Raw genomic sequence first — 22170 nt, 5'->3', positions numbered from 1 at the left:
GAAGTTTTGATAAGGCTCCACGTGAAGCTAACATAATCAAGACCATTAACAATGGGACTCTCTCAAACAGTTATGATATGATAAAGACCAAGAATACCAACAATATCAAGTGTGACGCTAATACCAAGAATATCAAGATTATCGTTGATAACAATAATCTTGATATTAAAGATAATTCGGTTAGAATGAAGAAAGATCAAGGTAGCAAATGTAACAATGTTATAAAAAAGAAGAATCTAAAAAAATCGACAAAAGTCGATAACAATGTAATTATCTTAAATAGTGAAAAAACTCCACATGTGAGTCATTGAGTGGAGTATCGTGGATGTAGGTGGTAGTTCATCGAACCACGTTAAAATTGTGTGTGAATCTTTTTCTTTTATGTTATCAGGGCTTCTTGCATTCTGGCTTATTGGTGAATTCTTCTCAATGACGTCAATATCCACTAACTGCTCTATCAAATTTTCGTACCCCTTCAACCTGAATGTGGTGAACTTTATCATAATTAAACTTAATCATTCTAATTTTTTATTGTGGAAGACACAGTTGCTTGGCCTTATTGAGAGCCAAGACATGATTGGATTTGTTGATGGCGAAACTCCAATTCCAGCTCAGACCATTGATGGTGTCTCAAATCTAGATTTTATTGCCTGAAAAAAATTTGACAGGCTGTTGCGAGGATGGATCACGAGCACTTTGTCCAAGAAAGTTTTGGGTCTCGTCGTTGGCCGCCAAACATTTAGTGAGGTATGAATATCCTTATCAAGGTCTTTGCTCATGTTTCGAAGGAACATGAATTTCTACTGACATAAAAGTTATAGTCATATTGAAAAAAAAACTTCTCGATAAATGAATATGTCAATGGGTTAAAAAAAATTTGTGATGAACTTGCGGCCATTGACAAGCCCGTGTAAGATAAAATCATAGTATTCTGGCTTCTCAATGAGCTTGGTCACAAGCATGATGCAATTATTACAACTATACTAAAGTCGTCAATTCCATCATATGATGAAATGGTTGGCTTACTTCAAGGACGTGAAACCATGCTTACCGTACATGTTGCATATTTTTTTATCTTACACTACTCATTGTTCTAATGCTTTTGCTTCAACTTCTTGATACTTATGCCCCACTTCAGCTATGGTGTACCCTTTGCCTCACCTAAATGCCTTTAACAACCTTGGTTTGCCTAACCCCAGCTTGCCTTTAAAAAAAAAAAAAAAAGTCTACTACTTGCTATATAAAATTAGGATTATGTCATAACAGACTTAGGTTCATACCTCACGCCTTAAATTCAGATTTGCTGATTAGCAGGACACACCAAATCAGCATCCGTGCATCCCGTGTTTGTATGGACGTGTGTGGGGTCCACGCTCGGTGCGTCAGGACTCAAACGCCCCTAAACTTCAGTCTGGCTCGGGAACGGATAAAGGATACACGTCATACCGTCTCTGATAAGCCTACACAGGGAAAAAGGGAACAAAACTGGGAAGAACTAAGCCTACACAGGGGAAAAAAGGAACAAAACTAGGAAGAACCAAAATAGAAAAATAACGCCGTTGCCGGGGATCGAACCCGGGTCACCCGCGTGACAGGCGGGAATACTCACCACTATACTACAACGACTGACGTTGATATTAATTTACTTTTTTATTTAAATGTTAATTCTAGTAGTCTATTTCTTAGCTAATTCCACCTGAGAGCTCCTCACTGGAAATCGAACACGTTTATTTTATGCAAAAAAGACATAAAAAGATTGACATTGTCGGTTATGGGCCGGGTCATGCTTGACCCAAAGCTGCATCTGCCCAAAGAGTGGATCCAGATTCAGATATGACTCAGTATCATAGTGCCATTCCAGATGTTGTTAGGTTCGGAGCTTATATGGTAGTGGGTCTACCGAAACGGAGTAAAACTTATAAGACAAGGAGTTTTACTGGGATGCAAACGGATGGATTTGTAAAAGTTCTATGCTTAACAGTGCTAACCTAATCATGATCTAATGTTTATTCATACGGACTTTGACGAATTGTAGGAGACCCTTAACTGCATTCAGATCCATTTGGATCATTGCCCTTATTCATCTAGATTTGCATGTCAAGCAACCTAATTGGATTTGGCTTTTTGGTGTTTCATTGGATTCAGATGCTAAACTTATTGTACTATATCCCATACTCACAAATATCGCTATTGACTATATCGCAGTGAAGCTATTTCTCGTGATATTATAGGTTTGGTGATCAATCTTGGGCAAATCTCGAAGCTTAAAAAATATTAAAAATAACAAAAATAAGTAAGACAATATCATGTTTAGACAAAAAATACATAAGGAATAAAAGAAATAAGTAAAACTATAAAAGAAAGAAGAAAAACATATTTAAAATATAAAAAATAAATAAAAAAGTAAAACTAATTGATAATATCATGATATTATCAAATTGATGATATCTTCAAAATATCATGATATTTTACTTATATGATCTTTTACTGAATTTACAACGATAATATCGCCGATATCTATGACTATGCTATATCCTACCAACTAGTGTCTAGTGGGATCCAATATGGGCTTGGCAAATGACAGATTTAGGTTGGTACCCCAAACCCATAGATAGAGGTATCATTCGAACCCAAATCAAGATCCATTTAGTAAATATGTGTTCTAAATCATGTTTTCTATGTCAAACGGCGTTTGACTTTGACAACCCCCATAACTAGTCCAGTTCCTCTAGGAATACTACTAGGTTCTCCATCCTTTGGAATGGACATGAATGAGGCTGCTATTCGGTAAATGACCATCCTAGTTCTAGTTCCACAAAGTCTCATGATTTTCATTTTTTTTGGATCATTCGGTTGACATGTAACTATTTTGCTATATTCCACAAAGTGCAGCTGAAGCTAATGGTCACTCATGTTTCCTATCTGTTTTGATCACATACTGAAGGCCAGTTCATTTCGCTCCCATGGAAGAGATCATCCTTTCATGAGAAAGGGCACAATATTTTAAAAGGTCTTGCCAGCATGGGTTTCCTATGAAAATCCATTAACATGAAGATGTTGGACATTTTGGGTTAAGGGTCCAACCCACAGTCTGACCCGGTTTGACACCCATTAGTGGGTCACGTAAGTGGCCAAGTAATGGAGATAGTGGGTGGGAGTTACGTGAATGTGGAGAGACCACATTCACGTAACTGCCTAATCTCCCATTATAAATAAGGGGTTAGGGGCTACTGGGATGATGAGAGACTAGTAGCGGTTTCTCTGCCCAAATTCAGTTCCGCATTCAGACTTAACGGAATAGGGTCCTGCTCACCGTCGACCTAAGGCCTGGGCTCATTGTGGGCGTCGACCGGCTGAGGAGAACGTCGAACTTCCTACACGAACTATGGCGAATTCAGGTAAGTTCCTTGTCCACGTTGATTTTACAGGGTTTCGCCAACATTGGGTTATGGGCCCACACTGCCACGCATTTCCGTTGCGTATGGCTGTGTAGGCCGTTTCGGCGATTTGGCGTCGGTGGAGTCGCCGTGGGGCGACAACCACCGGTAAGCTGCAGATTGTCGCCATGGGGCGACAGTCTTCACCGGCTACTGTCGCCGAAAAGGGCGACATCAATTTCCCGGTTCAGGCAAACCTCATAAAAAAAATAATCGTTTTATACCTGTGGCCGTTGGGCTGCAGGGAGGATTTGTCGTCGCCGGGTTCATTGCCGGAGATGTTACCAAGGTTGAACGTCGGATGGCCGACGTCTGGGGCTTGAAAACCCCTCTTTTCTTTGTCCGGCGTTTCCATCAGGCCGCAGTGGAATCGCCGTCGCCTGGACGTCTGCAAGCGATTCCAGCCAGTGCCGGCAATAGCACACCGTCGTAGGGCGATGTCGTTCGCCGATGGGAGGGCGACGTGGGTCGCCGAAGGATTTTTTTTTTGGGCATTTTTAAACAGCAACAGAATCCGAGATGCCGGGGCTGTCGCCGGATTGGACAATCGCCGTGGGGCGATATGCTGGCTGAATCATCCGTCGGTCGCCGACGATCTTGCCGGCACTGCTGTTCTAGTCGTGCCCTTCAGCCATCGGACGACGAAGCCACTATCATCATCGTGGGGCGACATCTTCTGACGGGGGGGGATGTCGCTGGACCGGCGTCACCGTGGGGTGACGCAGGTCGCCGGTCACCGGACTCAGTCGCCGTGACGGCGACGTGGGTCGCCGTGGAACCAAAAAGGGTGGAAACCCCTTTTCGGTTTCCCTAAAAATTAAACAGAAACCCATCGGGTTTTTGTTTCATTTTTTATAAGGGGACCGGATTGGGTCCCAAGTGAAGATCCGATAATAGACCTGATCCAAACCCATTTTTGGGTGGATCGGGTCTGCTATGAATTTTTGGATCTGACCCGGACCCATAATGGTACCGGGTTTGGGTCTGATCCGAAAAGGATCGGGTCTCCATTTGGCATCGGGTCTGATCCGGATCCATAAGAGTCAGGTCTTCTTTTGGGTTGGGTCCGATCCAGATCCATTTTGGTACGGGTTCGATCCGGACCCATTAAGAGCTGGGTCAAACCCCGAGTCCATTTAGGACCGGGTCTAACCCGGTTCTGTTTTGGACCGGGTCGTACCCGGGGTCCGTTTCAGACCGGGTCGAACCCGGGGTCCATTTAGGACTGGGTCTAACCCGGTTCTGGATTGGACCGGGTCGTACCCGGGGTTCGGTTTGGACTAGGTTGAACCCGAGTCCATTTAGGACCGGGTCGAACCCGAGGTCCATTTAGGACCGGGTCTAACCCGGTTCTGTTATGGACCGGGTCCGACCTGGGTCTGTTTTGGACCGGGTCTAACCCGGTTCTGTTATGGACCGGGTCCGACCCGGGTCTGTTTTGGACCGGGTCTAACCCGGGTTTTAGTTCGGGCCGAGTCCGACCCGTATTAAGTATGGGTCGGGTCAGACCCGGATCCCATTTAAACTGGGTTGGATCCATAAAAGCAGGATCCAAACACTATTAAGACTGAATCGGATCAGGAACCTGATCTGACCCCTTCCGGAAACGGTTCAGAGCCATTTTTGACCGGTTCTTTCCAGTTTTTCACCGGTTCCGAGATGCTGAGACCCTGTTTTCATAAATATAAAGAGATACAGGGATTTTGGCATACAGTTATAGGGTTTTATGAACTTTTGTTCATATTAAGTATCGATTTATAAGGTTTAGAACCGATTCGGACCTTTAGATGACCGGTTCGGGCGGTTTCAGATCGGTTCAGAGTGTTTTTAGACTGGTTCCTACTTGTGGACCCTGGGTTTTACCCATATGAGCATGTTTTTGTTATTTTTCATGCTTTATAAAGTATTTATTTTGAATAATGCATGACTTATGCATGTTAATTCATGTATTTTACGTTGGTTAAGTTATGCATGATGATTTTAAGCATGAATTGTAACTAAATTCATGACAATTAGTTTATGCATTTTTTTTGTTGAAGTATGAACTGATATTATGTCATGAATATACATGCATTAAAATGTGTGCATGGGCGTGCTCCATAATACGAATAGGATTTTCGGTAAAAGATTTTGATTGACCGATTCATGTAATCACCAAAGTGATCTGAGTCGTGTTAATTAAGGATTCTTTGGACCGTATTAAGATTTGTAATTATGATTGTGTGTGAATTTATGAAACATCGATTTTATCCAAAGGTAGGTCGTTGTGTTCCAAATTTACACAGGGTGTGATAGTAGATGTGTATTCCAGCCCATGAAGCATGTTCGTACCCAAAGGTACAGTGCTGAATTGCCTCTGGTTACATGATCTGCTAGTTTCACCAACTGAAGTCAATTCCTTGAAAATTGAAGAGACGGAGCAATTATGAGTATTATCGTTTTCACCAAAGTGGAACGATAATGGCTCAACTATGCTTGTCTCAAAAAAAATGAATAATAAGGGGTCTCATATTTACCTTTTCAATATAAATCTCGTATAGAGCGATTTATCCCCTACTCATACGGAGAATAGAACAACTGTTTTGAAGGTTTTCTATGAGAAGTGGGAGCGCTCAAAATGATGCCTATGAGAAGTGGGAGTATTCGAATAATCTTAGCTTGTTGCTTTTGCAATCTTGAGTGGCTTAGAATATTTGAGGTGTTATCTCTCACTGCAAGACAGTGAAGGAATTTTTGAAATCCATTGGGACAGAAATTATTAATTTTATACGAGATTTTATCTCAGGCCATTTGGATAAGAAACTTCATTATGGGTCTTGGTACAGTGGACTCTATTGAGAGACCACTAAAGATCTTTTGTGACAATGAAGCAGCCGTGTCTTTTTCAAATAACAACAAGAGCTCAACATCGTGTCGACACATGGAGTTAAAATATTTTGTTGTTAAAGAAAGGACTGAGAATCATCTGGTATGTATTGATACAATTGGGACGAAGGAAATGACTGCGAATCCCCTTACTAAAGGGCTAGCACTGGGATTGTATTCCCAACATGTAAAGGGGATGAATCTTTTTTATTCCTTCTGATGTATGACAATACATTATGTGATCACATTTGTGTTTATGTTTTGATTCTTTAAGGTTTTGTGTTATTGTTGATTTTGCATAAAGAATCTCTCATATGGGTTAGAGAGAATAGCAGAATAACAATATTAAAGGACCAAAAGAATAGGTGAGAGATCAACCTATTCATAAAGGTAATTTCTTTACATGCCTAAGCACTGAAGGTGAATTGTAGAGTAGTACAAGAAAATATGACATTTCATAAAGGGGTGTTCATATCCTTGACTCATACAATTCATCCTTGTGATAAAGGGTGGCATGTGAACCCACATAAAGAATTAAATCGAGATAACGGTATTGACCTCGATTTAGTACACTTTTGGTGTCAATGGGTCAAGTGGGAGAATGTTGGACATTTTGGGTTAAGGGTCCAACCCACAGTCTGACCCGGTTTGACACCCATTAGTGGGTCACGTAAGTGGCCAAGTAATGGAGATAGTGGGTGGGAGTTACGTGAATGTGGAGAGACCACATTCACGTAACTGCCTAATCTCCCATTATAAATAAGGGGTTAGGGGCTACTACTATGATGACATACTGGTAGCGGTTTCCCTGCCCAAATTTAGTTTCGCATTCAGACTTAACGGAATAGGGTCCTGCTCACCGTCGACCTAAGGCCTAGGCTCATTGTGGGCGTCGACCGGCTGAGGAGAACGCCGAACTTCCTACACGAACTATGGCGAATTCAGGTACGCTCCTTGTCCACGTTGATTTTACAGGGTTTCGCCAACACAAGAAAGGTGTGAAGGGATTTTCATGTGAAATGAGGAAGGAGGTGGGAAATGCAAGGGGATTACTTTTCCAGCGGAATTACTTGGGTGTTTGTTTCACGGAAAGGCAATACCAGAGTGGCGCTTTCATATAAATTAAAATTGCCTGAAACAAGCATGCCCTAAGGTAGTTGATTCAGAATTTGTTTGCCGTGTTTGGCTTTTAAGGTATTCCTAGTAAAAAGTGATGTGCTTACCTAAATATTCATCATATACAGAAGAATTAACATAAACACAACAAATGCCATGAAAAACACGATTCTACTCTTATATTAGCAGCTATTTTGCATTAAACTCTCTCTCTCTCTCTCTCTCTCTCTCTCTCTTACCATCAGGTGGGAAAACACATTCCCAGGAGTGAAGGTGTGACAGCATCCACAATGGGCGTTCTTTTCACCCATCATGGGCTGCTTTCCTACGCTTTCGAATTACAAAAACTGCCACCAAGAAGTTCTACTACAATACATGTGAACATTTGTAAATTTCCCATCTTCACATGACAGCCAGTGTTTGGCGACATCAAGGACAAACGCTGTCCTTGACCAAGAAGGCTAATTTACAAATGTTCACATGTATGTAGTAGAACCTCCTTACATTATGACATCTATGTTAGCAACCAGAGAGTCACACTTTGTAACAATTACCGGTGATATTTCAATTTACCGTGATATTTTCAACATCCAACATAAACCCAAGAAAATCATGATATTTTTCAAAATGCTACCTGTTTTCAAAATATTGTAATCTCATCATGTTATCCATATGATGAGGCACGTTTAGAAATTTTACGCTCTCAAATTTGATTTATGCTTTTGCATATTTTTACAGATTTTTAATTCCATGCGATTTTATCATGATATCAACATGATGAAAACACCATTTCATATTTTTTATGCATTTACGTCCTTGACATTGTTTTACATATTCTTATACATTTTATTTGTTTTATATTGCCGATATTTTCCCAAAATATATCATGATACAAAAAGTTTAAATTCATCACAAGATTTACTCCCGCTCAGATTTCCCTAGTACGGATATTTGTGTCATTTTCTATCACATATAAATACAGTGCTGTAGCACAATATATCAAGGCTGGTTGAAAAAGATGAACACAAAGTTGAGCTTCGATTCCTCAAAACTGGAAAGAAAAATAGGTCAGATCCTGGATTTGTCATGGTTTTATTGGGAATTACACAGTCAATGAACTTATCATGATTTTAATGCAAAGATTTCAGTTTAGATCATGTTACAAGCTTGATGGTTGTAGACGAATGAATCATGCAAAACTTAACTCCAAGCCTTGAAGGAAACAGTAGTCCGAAATTAAAGAAGCATGTAAACCAAGTCTTTTCAGTGTTTATGAATTAATATCTGAATTTATATGGAAACCACTCCACTGTTCTACTTTTATCTCCCAGTTTCCACAACTTGTTGAATCATAAAGAATTTCCTAAAACCCAACCAAAATTTTCACATCTAGAAAGGAAAGAATAGTAACAACAGAACTAAAGTAAATTCCCAATTCAGTAAATCTAAAATTTATAGCAAAAAAACCAACAGCAAAATGCCAATCACCTTCCCTCAGTGCCGCCACTTGGATCTCTCCTTGAATCCCAAATGCAATGCTGGCATCTCTTAACCACCAGCACCATCGACATTCGCTGCACCGGAGTAATCTAATTTCGTTCTGTCAATGCACGTTACATTGCTGCAAGAATGGATGTGAATAATCTACATACTTTTCCCAAATACCCTTGTATTTCTCAATGGCAATCTTCATCCATGGTTTCTTGTTTCCATTGTAATGCACAACCGCACCATCTTTGAACGCCTTTAAATCTTTGGTCTCATCATAACCTAAACCCAGCATGTGCCACTTTGGATCCAACACCTCCATCAACCCGTTAAAGGACAGCAAACCTGGTGGCAAGGTACCAAGTTTCCACAGGGTGCGATCGACATTTCGCTCCTGCCAGTAGTGGTAGATCCCTGTGACATTTCGCTTCCTCCACTCCACCAAGTCAAACACATTCATCCCAAATGCCCATCCGCATGCATCTGGATCAAAGTGTGCCCGGATCAGTGGATGAGAAAAGTTTAGATATGTATGGAATCTATGGAAAGTCTCCATGCAGGTCTCAACAGCCCCGTTCACGTTCCCATGAAGATCAATTGAGAACAGCGGTGTCAGATCTTTCTGCACTACCACATCGTCATCGAGAAATACTACTTTCTTCAACTGTGGTAAGAATTCAGGGATGTAGAACCGAAGGTGGTTAAGCATCGATAAGTACTTTGGATTTTGGAATTTTATCTCAGTCCTCACTTTGGCCTTGCCAGAAAAGTAGTATTTCTGGGTCTCTGAGTCTTGGAGCTGCTTTAATACAGGAACATAAGATGCATTGAGCCATGTGAAATCTTCTAGTTTCTGCACATCAACTGTTACCCCCCTGAAATTGTTAATGGAGAACCAGGACTTCATGGCAGCATAGTTTACTTGGTCAGTCACAAGGTGGAACACAAGAAGTTCAGGGTGCTTGGCATTCATTGCAGTGGAATTGACAACCACGGATGTTCCCAATAGATTATCAGAGAAGATGCAGAAGTGATAAAGTTTATTGTCATTGAGCTTCTCTGCAATTCTTCTCTTCTCTACAATCATCCTCTTGAAATTTGTGTTTTTTAACCAATCTATCGTAAGCATGATGCCCAGGCAGTAGAGTCCCTTTGGAACTGCCTCCGCTGCTTGCTGACCAGACTTTGTATTCTTCTCAGTGAGAATGCTCACCTGTTCTCTGTAGTCCTGGATCTGAGCTTTCAACTTCATGATTGTGGTTGCACTGTCATAACGAAGCTGTTTGGCTTGGTGGATCAATAAAGACATTTCACGAATAGCTGTTTCCACTTCTGCAGGCACTACAGATGCCTTGTTTGTTGCTGAGTTTGAAAGGAGCAGCTGAGAGACACGGATCTGAGAACTGAGTTCCCAGGCAAATTGGAGGTTATTGCTTTCTTTGGCGATGGCTACCAAAGATTTTGCAAGTGCAATTTGGTCATTTAGTTGTCGAGAGACTGAATAGGGTCCTACCATTTCTTCTGTGACATTATATCCTTCTGCAAGGCTACTGCGTCTACGAGATTTCTGAATCCAGTACAAAATGCAAGTTACAAACTCCATGACAAGATAGAATGATATATGAGCTTCAAACTAGGAGTAAAAGGATTCAGATGCACCTTGCAAAATTATAGCCAATATACAGTGGCAAAGAATAACAATGAGTTCTTTGAATCCGTTGAAGCCAAAGATACCACAATAAAAAAAAATATACCACCTGCTAAGGTGCAAAATCTACAAGTGCCTAGACAATCCCAGCGCAAACAAAAAATCCATGATAAATCTCACTTGATTCCAAAGTAAAAAAAAATCGCAAACACCAGACAACAAATAAAAGCATTCTTTTTACTTAAAAAACATGTACCCATTTATACAACTACATCTACTCTTAACAGGGAATCGTCCTTTTCCTTTGGGTCTCACAATAGTTCCAAGAGAAAGAAGGGAGTGCAAGAAGCAATGTGCAAAGTCAAAAGAAAACCAATGCATGAAGCACTTAGGAAGTGTTAGGGAAGCAATGGTAATTGAAACAAATGTTTTAAGTGCTTCTTTTCCACTTCATTATTTGAAAAAAAAAACTCACATATGAAGGTTTTCTACAATTCCCCCAACAAGAGGCTCACCAAAAAATGCAATTTTTAGGCCTTAAGGAGCTTCTATTAACCATGATTCTCACAATTTAATGTCTAAAAACTCACTGGGTTGACTTATAAACACAATGTAGTCAACCTGGATCAGCCATTCACTACGTCAACCCATTGAATGACACAGAAATCACACAACACAATGGACAGGTTTCCTTGGCTGAGTTAGCTGTATACAATACACAATATATATATATATATATATATATATATATATATATATATATATATATATATATATATATATATATGGGATAACATTTGCTAATGTCGACCTGACCATCCAAATGAGCTGGAAATCATATGGGCGTGTTGTGTTGATCCAATCCGACCTCATGAATGGATTCAACATGGTCCAAATGCTAGGAACCAGCTTTTGGATCATGTGTTTTTGACGAAAAAATACAATTTTATGAGCAGAGAAAGTATTGCACATTGTAGGCCGTTGATTTTTCAGAGTTCATAAAATTGTGACTACATGTCATAATTGGACGATCTAAGAGCCGATTTCCACTAACCTAAACATGTAGATCATATCTTTAAGGTTAGTTTCATGAAAAACAATAAAAAAATGAAAAAAAATGAAAAAGAAACTCATTTGTAGGTAATGGCAATATATATCCAAGTAACTGAGTTGGCCCAACCAAATCCCCAGCAAGTCCAGTAATGCTGGCAATAGTTATAATCACCATTTCATGAAATCCTTCCTAATGCTAAGGGCTGTAAGTGGTCCAGAATTAATTCGACTATAAAAACAATCAATATATATATGAGTACAGATTCAAAGCTTAAATCAAGGTCAAGAAATCCTTGCCAAATCCAACTACAATTAGCTCTCTTCGTCTGTTGAATCTAAATTTCATGTACGATGTCTTAATCTGCTTTGAAATCTGTAACAAAGTTGGATTGTTTGGGATTTTTTCAAACTTTATTTTCTTTTTCCAAGTCAACCATATATTATATTCATTTTGATAAGATAATCCTTATCCACGAGATTCATTGACCCACTTGCACATAAAACACTCCGAATTTTATTGAATCAATGATTCGATCAATATTTCTTAGATGAAAGAGAGTGTATATTGATTTGGTTTTAAAAACCCATAACCAGAACAAGAAATAACAAGAAAATGTATACCATTAGACGCTGAAGGGGCTTAACATATCCAACCAAATGGGTTTAGTCAGGTCAGATATTTTACCAACCTGTACCATTGACATCTCTATGGGTACGCTTACAAGTTCTTCACACGGTTAAACATTGTAGTTGCATAAGGGCTACTCTTAGCATGCATACACTCTGTATATTGGAATTTCAAGGTAAGAAGCATCCCCTTAAGTTTTGACACTGCACATAATAAATCCAGCCAACATAAGTATGCAAAATACATATATTAGCCTGTTAAAAGAGTTCACAATAGTGACTATCTCTGATGAACTAAGTTATCATCTCAACCAAGATTGGGTTTTGATGTAGAATATTGTCTGCACAAATTGCCCTAGAATTAGCCACATTTCTTTCAGAACTCATTTCACACGGTGTGGCAAAAGTTTCTTGATGTTGCAACATGATCTGTCAAGTTAATTGTGGTATGAAAAAAGAAAAAATGACACAGGAAACACAACTAGCAATGGTCTTTCAGCCCCCCCCCCCCCCCCCCCCCCAATATGTACTACAACATCTGCATCATGTGCTTGTGATCCCCATGTGGTACAGTCTATATAGCACAACCTTGATGATATAAAAGCAAAAAAAGTGCATGTTTTTTCTGATTTTATCAGTACAATTCCTCCAAACTTGTTCCTTTCAGTTCTTGGGAATAGAATGCGGACTCAATTCTCCAAATTTAATTGAGAAAGATCCAATCAGCAAATAAGTTAACAATGTCTCCTTTTTGTTTTAGCTTTACTACTGCCAAAGAGATTCATTATTCAATCTTTATGCACCCAATGTTCTTTCCTTACAAGTTAGGATGCATCAATACCCTCTGCTCTGCCCAGATCCACAAAATTGATTTCATCAAGAACATTGATGATCAATGTCACTCCAAAAACCACTCCTTTCTAGAGTTTTTTAACATTTTCCAACAATGTTGGTCCTCAACATCACCAATACCATGTCAAGTGGTAAAAAACAATCAAATAGCAGTCGGTCCACAACTCACAAGGCACCAATCGAGGTGACTCCAAGAGACCAGGTTCCCACTACCAATGTATCAATATGCATTATTTCATAAACATAAATGAGGAGCCCCAAAATATTCCCTTGAAACAGATCATATTCACATAAACCCTGGATCTGGATCCAGTCCAGTTCCTCAATGCTGGATCAGTGTACGGGTACTTGCATCTGATCCGGATTAGAGTCGTCTACAGCCATGAAAAGAGGTGAAAATAGACCGTATTTGGTCAGATCTACAATTCACATCCAACACATTTGTTTCAAATAGGGATATTATAAATGCAAATTCCGATTTGGATCAGATTGAAACTTACATTGTTACACTTTTGTGCAATTCAAATTTGGATGGGTACCTTCAACCGGATCCAAATGAAACCCAACCCTTGTGGGATGAAGGGTGGTGGGTGAAAGATGCATGCACAGTGAGGATGGACTTATATGAATGATGAGCTCATATAACCATAGCTCATTCAAAATTTAGGGAAATGAAACCCAACCCTTGAAACAGATCACATTCACATAAACCTTGGATCATCTCTAGCTAGTTCAGCAAGGCCAGCTATGATTAACAACCACAAATTATCACATCAAAAATTGTAACACAAATCTCACTTTGAATTGGAGCTTACATCATTAAGAAAGCATCTCAAATATAAAAAGGAAAGAAACGACTGAAAACCATTCCAAGAGAAAATTTTAAAAATAACGTTTGCTGATGAGTGATAACAAACCGATTTACGATTCTAGCCAATAGAAACCATAAAAATGAGGTTTGCAAAAAAAAGTTTCACTAACTAAAACTAGATATAGAGAGAGGAACAAAGATTTGCATATGGTTTTTATTGATTTAGAGAAGGCATACGATAGAGTACCTAGGGACGTTCTCTGGTGGACAATGATGAAGAAAGGTGTTTCTCTCAAGTACATTAGTATAATTAAAGATATGTATGAAGGAGTAGTAACCAATGTCCGCACTTGTGGAGGGGTGTCAACCAATTTTCCGATAACGGTTGGGTTACATCAAGGATCTGCTTTAAGCCCTTTCCTATTTGCGATAGTGATGGATGAGCTTACGAGATCAATTCAAGAAAATGTACCGTGGTGTATGTTGTTTGCTGATGATATTGTTTTGATTGATGAGTCTAGAGCTGGGGTTAATGCTAAGTTAGAATTATGGAGACAGACATTGGAAGCTAGAGGTTTTAAGTTGAGTAAGAGTAAGACTGAATATATGGAATGTCGGTTTAGTAAGCAACGAAGTAGTGATGGGAGTGTAGTGAAGCTTGGTGAGCAAGATATACCGGTGAATGATTATTTCAAATATTTGGGATCCATCATTCAAAAGTATGGAGAAATTGATGGAGATGTAAATCATAGGATAAAGGTTGGGTGGATGAAATGGAAAAGTGCTACTGGAGTGCTGTGCGATCGTAGAATGCCATTGCGGTTGAAGGGAAAGTTTTATAGGACGACTATTAGACCCGCTTTACTATATGGTACGGAATGTTGGGCTGCCAAGAGACATCATATTCAAAAAATGAGTGTAGCTGAGATGCGGATGCTTAGATGGATGTGTGGAAATACAATAAAAGATAAGATTCGGAACGAAGAGATACGTAAGAAGGTAGGTGTTGCACCCATTGAAAATAAGATGCGAGAGAATCGTTTACGGTGGTTTGGACATATTCGGCGAAGGCCTAATGATGCTCCAGTTAGAAGGTTGGAGAAATGGGAAAATATATTAGTTAAAAGAGGTCGGGGTAGGCCTAGGAAGACTTGGATGGAGATGATAGGAAAGGATATGAATGCTTTGAACCTCACCGAGGACATGGCGTTGGATAGAAATGATTGGAGGAAAAGGATTCATGTGGAAGACCCAAAATGAATTTCTTTTTTGGTTCATATCGCTGACCCCAATTGTTTTGGGATGAAGGCGTAGTTGTTGTTGTTGTTGTTGTTGTAACTAAAACTAGTCATCAAGAACAAGCAATCTATCAGCTCCAAAGCTACTCTTTCTTCTGTAAAAGCCATAAAGAACTTCAATTCACAATAAAAATGAACTAAAGAACAGAATCTGCTCGTAACGAGGAGAAAGCAATTACCTGAACGAACGATGTCTCTGTACGTGGCTGCCTATTATGACTATAGATCGCGACGAACATCAACGCTACGAGCGCTAAGAATACGCAAACAACACCCGAAAACCTCCGGCGAGCCGGCCGATTCGACCGTCGCCGCATTATCTCAGCAATCCCTAAAATTCTCCAACGATCTACAGAAAATACGGCTTCAAATTTGTTCCGCCGATCCGCCAAAACCCTAACCCACCGAATCTTGCGCCAAAACCCCCATTCTTCGACAGAATCATCAAGAATCTCTCCGATCTACAAAACACTTTGATTCAAAAGCATCCCTTGAACTACAACGACCATAATGCACCCAAATTAGGGCAAAAGGAAGCTCACGACCGTCCTCAGAGAAAAACCCAAGAAAGCTTTGGGAAGTCGATCGGAGCGACGCTTTCAGCAGATCGAAAGTAAAGAGGAGCTCTTGAAGAACAATCTGCGGATGCGAGCAGATCCGACGGTGCAGATTGCTCCGCCTCCACGATTAGAAAATTCTTCTTCCGCTAGCAAATTCAGAAGTGCAGACCACAGAGTCAGAGTGACGAAGTTTATTATTTACTTATTTATTTATTCTTCGCCGTTAAAAAAAAAATCCGATATTATATCACTGACAACGGTTCGGGTAAATTTTGGCGCGAAACAAAATCCGATCCGATAAGTTAACCGGTTCGGGTCGATACATCCAAACCGGTTCGATGTTTATGAACCAGTTCCTTCATTATACTCTACAGTAAGGTCCGGTTTGGTTTATGAGCCGCAGCTGAACTGGGCCAAAATGCTCCCTTGCTTGCATTAGCCAACCTGGATCTGGATCTAATCCAGTACAATTCTGCCGTATCGGACTATTGTACGGGCCAAAGGGGTCTGGTCCGGATCAAAATCTTTTACAGAAGTTATGAGGGGAGAAAATGGACCCGATTGGGTGGGACCTGCAATCTGTGTCCAAACATATTGTTTTCAGATATGGATATTATAAAATCCAATTTACATTGGGATTAGATTCCAGCTTACACAGTTAGACTTTTTTGGATTCAAATTCAGATTGGTACCTTCAATTTGGATTTAGATTATCATGATTTAGACTGCATCCAACACTACAAGAAATTTGTGGATTAGCGACGGCCGCAATCTGTCATCAATCCATCGCTGTAGAGTTTAGTGATGGCTAACTTTTATCGCAAATTTTTAGTCGCTAATTAGCGACAGAACATATTTGTCGCTACTTCCATCGCTAAATTACGATGAATTAGGGAATGCTATAATTCGTCGCAAGGCCATCATTAATCTGCAAAGATTTGAGTTTGCGACAGATATGAATTTGTTGCTAATTTTATCGCTATTGTAGCGATAGGAATTGCAACGGATTAAAATCTGCCGCACAACATTAGTTGATTCAGTTTTGCGATGGTTAAATATTCATCTTTAATCCGTAGCTAAATTGGAGGCCGATACTAATTAGCGATGGATATAATCCATCGTAAAAAATTAAAAAAATTTAAAAGAAATTGTTTAAAATATAAATATCGAGAAACAAATTCTTGTGATACAATTTATATATCGTGTTTATAAAAAACAAAGTACACATAAAAAATACATATACAAAGCAACTAAAACAATTTATCGATCCACTATAATCCTCATCAAGTTCTAAGTATTTACAAGTGAACATTTACAAAGAGTTTCTTTTGAAACAACAAGAAGGTACAACAAATTCAACACATGAATCTAATCATCGCCAAGATTTTGTGCATCATCTTCTTCATTGTCTTGATATGCCTATTCAGCTCCTCTACGCTGATTATCTCTAGCATCCTACAAGAGAAAAGAAAAGTTAGTATTGATAAACAAAATATAATGAAATAAATTATATGCAATGCACCTAAGCTAAGGCAATCAAAGTAACATGAGTGAACTACATATAGTCTAGCTAGCAATAAAGTGAAGGATATTAACAGAATTCAGATGTGTTATAAGGCTGACTATTAAAAATTTCATAATGATTCAATCATGCAAATATGTGTTTTAAGGTTGTCAAAAAACTCTCATAGTGATTCAATCATGCATATATGTGTTCTAACGTGGTGAAAAAAACTTTCATAGTGATGGAATTATGCCTATATGTGTTCTAATGTAGTAAAAAAACTTTAATAGTGATGAAACCATGCATATATGTATTGTAAGGCAGTCAAAAACTTTCATAGTGATGAAATCATGCTAAGATGAAATCATGCATATACTAGCTTGAAATCTAACGACATGAAACAAATGACATGAAACTTTCATACCTAACAGGCACTTGCAGACGAAGTTCCCCTGTCCCGAAAAAAACTGCACAACTCATTATGGACAACATCGAAAATTGCTTCATGTAAATAGCCACGCATTGTGTCCTTAACAAGCTGGCGGACACCATCCCATGAATTAGGTAGGTTAGTCGGATGCTTGGAGCTGATGATGGTGGGAAAACTCTGAGAGTCGTGACTGGAGGAGGCAACGACTGGTGAGGTGTTTATATTACTCTCAAACCCGAACACACGACACTTTTTGGATTCACCTGTTGCAGTCACCCATGCTACATGATCAAAAGGCGGATGCTGAGTGAAGTCATCACCATATCGCTCTACCATCTGTTGCTCGTATGACTCCTATAAAGTAATTATTACAGTGTAGATTAATAATTAAGAATTACAATGTTTATGATAACTTATATATTATAATATTTATTAATACAATAAATACATACCATTGTCGTTCTCGCCTTCTCTGATACAAACTCTTCCGTGGTCTTACATTTATGTGTTTCAACAAATACATCCTTGTATGGCATAATGTCTCCTTTTTCTACTTCCTGCGAAGTTAAATGATAAAAAATTTATTTAACAGGTATGCAACAATACTTATAAATTTGACAATATATATTGATGAGTTACCATTTTCTTTAGGTGGCTCTTAAAAGTCCTAGATTCACACTACAACAAACCAGCGAATTAGCGATGACCTAAATCCGTCGCTAAACAGGTTAGCGACGAATTAGCGTCAGATTAGCGACAGATATCTTTTATCGCAATTTTTTCGACGCTAATAAGCGACGGCATATATCTGTCGCAAATTCTGTCGCTAAGTAGCGACAGACTGTATCTGTCGTCAGTTCCGTCGCTAAGTTGCGACGGAATAACGAATGACAAAATTTGTCGCTAATCCATCTTCATTAAACGACAGCTTCGGTTTGGCGACAGATTTATCGCCGTCGCTAATCCGTCGTTGAATTCAACGCCCATACTAATTACCGACGGATATATCCGTTGCAAAAAAATAAAAAAATTTAAAAAAAATATTTGAAAATTAAATATCGAGAAAAAATTTCTCGTGATACAATTTATATCTCCTGTACAATTTATATTTCCTGTGAATAAAAAACAAAGTACACATCAAAATACATATAAAAGGAAACTAAAACAATTAATCGATCCACTTTAAAATTCGCAAGTTCTAATTATTTACAATTCAACATTTACATTTTTGAAACAAAAAAAAGGTAGAACAAATTCAACACATAAATCTAATCATCGCCAAGATTTTGTGCGTCCTCTTGTTCAGTGTCTCTATCTATCCCTTCAGCTCCACTACGCTGATTATCGCCATCAACCTACACGAGAAAAGAAATGTCAGTATTGATAAACAAAATATACTGAAATATAGCCTACTCTATATGTGATTCTATCATGCGCATATGTGTTCTAAGGCAGTAAAAAAACTTTATACATGATTCTATCATGCTCATATGTGTTATAAAGCAGTAAAAAAACTTCATATGTGATTCTATCATGCTCATATGTGTTCTAAGGCAGTAAAAAAACTGTATATGTGATTCTACCATGCTCATATGTGCACTAAGGCAATCAAAAAGCTGTATATGTGATTCTACCATGCTCATATGTATTCTAAGACAAGCAAAAAACTGTATATGTGATTTTATAATGCTCATGTGTACTCTAAGGCAGTAAAAACTTTATATGTGATTCTACTATGCTCATATGTGCTTTAAGACAGTAAAAAAACTGTATATGTGATTCTACCATGCTCATATGTGTTCTAAGGCAGGCAAAAAACTTTACATGTGATTTTATCATGCTCATATGTACTCTAACGCAGTAAAAAAACTGTATATGTGATTCTACTATGCTCATATGTGCTCTAAGGCAGTAAAAAAACTGTATATGTGATTCTACCATGCTCATATGTATTCTAAGGTAGGCAAAAAACTGTATATGTGATTTTATCATGCTCATATGTATTCTAAGGCAGTAAAAAAACTGTATATGTGATTCTACTATGCTCATATGTGCTCTAAGGCAGTAAAAAAACTGTATATGTGATTCTACCATGCTCATATGTGTTCTAAGGCAGGCAAAAAATTGTATATGTGATTCTATCATGCTCATATGTGCTCTAAGGCAGTAAAAAATTTGTATATGTGATTCTATCATGCTAATATGTGTTTTAAGGCAGTAAAATAACTTTATACATGGTTTTATCATGCTCATATGTGTTATAAAGTAGTAAAAAAACTTTATATGTGATTCTATCATGCTCATATGTGCTCTAAGGCAGTAAAAAAACTGTATATGTGATTCTATCATGCTTATATGTGCTCTAAGGTAGTAAAAAAACTTTATATGTGATTCTATCATGCTCATATGTGCTCTAAGGCAGTAAAAAAGTTGTATATGTAATTCTATCATGCTAATATATGTTTTAAGGCAGTAAAATAACTTTATACATGATTCTATCATGCTCATATGTGTTATAAAGTAGTAAAAAAATTCATATGTGATTCTATCATGCTCATGTGTTCTAAGGCAGTAAAAAAACTGTATACCTGTCGGGCACCGGAGCTCATGTTGAATGCAAACGAAGTTCCTCTGTCTTGAAAAAAGTTTCACAACTCATTACGGACAATGTTGATAATGACTTCATCTAAAAAGTACTACATTTTGTCCTCAAGACGCTGACAGACACCATCCGAAGACATAGCAGGGTCATTTGGATGTTGAGAGTTGATGCTGACGGGAGAACTCTGTGGGCCCGGGCTGTAAGAGGCAACGACTGGTGTGGTGTTCATGTGACTCCCAAACCCGAACACATGACCCTTTTTGGGTTCACCGGTTGCAGTCACCCATGCTGCAAGATCAAAAGGCGGATGCTGAGTGGAGTCATCGCCATATCGTTATACCATTTGCTGCTTGTATGACTCCTACAATGTAATGATTATAATATGAATTAATAATTAAGAATTACAATATTTGTGAGAATGTAATTCACAGTAACTTGTCTATTACAATGTTTATTAATAAAATAAATACATACCGATGTCGCTCTCGCATTCTCTGATATGAACTCTCCCGTGGTCTTACGTTTATGTGTTTCAACAAACACACCCTTGTACGGCACAATGCCTCCTTTTTCTGTTTTCTGCAAAGTGAAATGATAAAAGATTTAGTTAAAAGGTTTGCAACAATACTTATAAAACTGACAATATATATATATATATATATATATATATATATATATATATATATATATATATATATATATATATATATATTGATGAGTTACCATTTTCTTCTGGTGGCTCCCAAAAGTCCTAGATACACCTATGTGTAGATGGGCTTCGAGCATTTTCACTCGATTTTATGCAGCCTTCGCTGAGCGGTTTTGAAATGCATCCCCTGCCCACTTGTCGCACATTCCCTCCCAATAATCTCTCCTGATAGTAATAGGGTCATGACTCTTCCACTGTAATGGATCATCTATTCCGCCAAATGCTTTTTTGGCTGCAGTCTTCATATTGTGCAGCATGTCTGCAAATCGATTGGCAGCCACCTTCTGCCACACCTTCCTTGCATCATGTTCTTCCACCGTAGTCGCGAAGCGATTCAAAACCTATATATATTTTCAGAAAGTTAGTAGACATGACTATAAAAAAAAAATAAATATGAAACACATTAACTATAACAAACAACTATATACTATGAATGAGGACCACAATCTGTCTATCACCTCTTTTGGATACTATTTTCATTGAGTGACTGATCTTGGTAGATGTTGAAGTAGTGAATTCCTAATATCGCGTACTACTTCTTGTGGCTCAAACCTCGTGTTGCACATGAATTGGTACACAGTAAATATCAATATACAATATTTATAAGATATGCAATAAGTGAAAACGAAATACTTACGGTCGATTATCGATATACACTATTCAAATGAGTCTTCTTGTGCCAGACTCAGAAGACCCTGCATCCTGTGTTGGCTCCTGACTTGTATGATCAACTGATGTAGGTGGGTCACGTACAGGCGCAACATCATCTGTAACAAAATACGTTAGAAATTCTCAGAATGCACATTTCAACTAATCAAGTATCCAATTAGTTAAATGATATACCTATCAAAGGAGCCCGTGAAGATAAAGGCTGAGATTGGCTACCACTGGGTGATCGACCACTGTAACCTCCATGAACCATATTCTAACAAATAAAATATGTTAAAATATACATTCAAATTGTTTCAAATCAATCACATCAAGTATTTCAATACATTCAAATAATTCAAATCAAGTATTGCAATACATTCAAATCATTCAAATTATTCACATCAAGTATTACAATAATACATTCAAAACATTCAAATCATTCACATCATGTATTGCAATAATACATTCACAACATTCAAATCATTCAAATCTAGTATTGCAATAATACATTCAAATACA

General features: G+C 38.4%; 1 protein-coding gene and 1 non-coding gene across 2 annotated transcripts; both read right to left on the bottom strand.

Moving 5' to 3' along the window:
* Positions 1–1554: 1554 nt before the first annotated feature.
* Positions 1555–1626, bottom strand: TRNAD-GUC (transfer RNA aspartic acid (anticodon GUC)). Its single transcript has one exon. It is a non-coding gene; the product is annotated as a tRNA-Asp (tRNA).
* A 7052-nt stretch (positions 1627–8678) lies between these two features.
* On the bottom strand, positions 8679–15935 carry LOC149834660 (putative galacturonosyltransferase 10). Its single transcript, XM_090010237.1, has 2 exons — positions 15375–15935; positions 8679–10473 (listed from the first exon to the last, which is right to left on the bottom strand). The coding sequence occupies exons 1-2, from the start codon at positions 15510–15512 to the stop codon at positions 9022–9024; spliced, it is 1590 nt and encodes a 529-aa protein (XP_089866363.1). The 5' UTR covers positions 15513–15935; the 3' UTR covers positions 8679–9021.
* Between the last annotated feature and the right edge of the window lie 6235 nt (positions 15936–22170).

The sequence above is a fragment of the Nuphar pumila genome, chromosome 6, assembly GCF_984573655.1.
Source record: "Nuphar pumila chromosome 6, dmNupPumi1.hap1.1, whole genome shotgun sequence".
NCBI classification, from domain to species: Eukaryota; Viridiplantae; Streptophyta; class Magnoliopsida; order Nymphaeales; family Nymphaeaceae; genus Nuphar; species Nuphar pumila.
Note: the sequence above shows the minus strand (reverse complement) of the source record. Positions and strands in the feature narration are given on the sequence as shown.

Bases quoted from the DNA above. Each gene is read 5' to 3' on its own strand.
- LOC149834660 (XM_090010237.1), bottom strand. From the start codon at position 15,512: ATGCGGCGACGGTCGAATCGGCCGGCTCGCCGGAGGTTTTCGGGTGTT. The intron at 10,474-15,374 runs GTAATTGCTTTC...TACTGGATTCAG, and splicing joins CAGAGACATCGTTCGTTCAG to AAATCTCGTAGACGCAGTAG.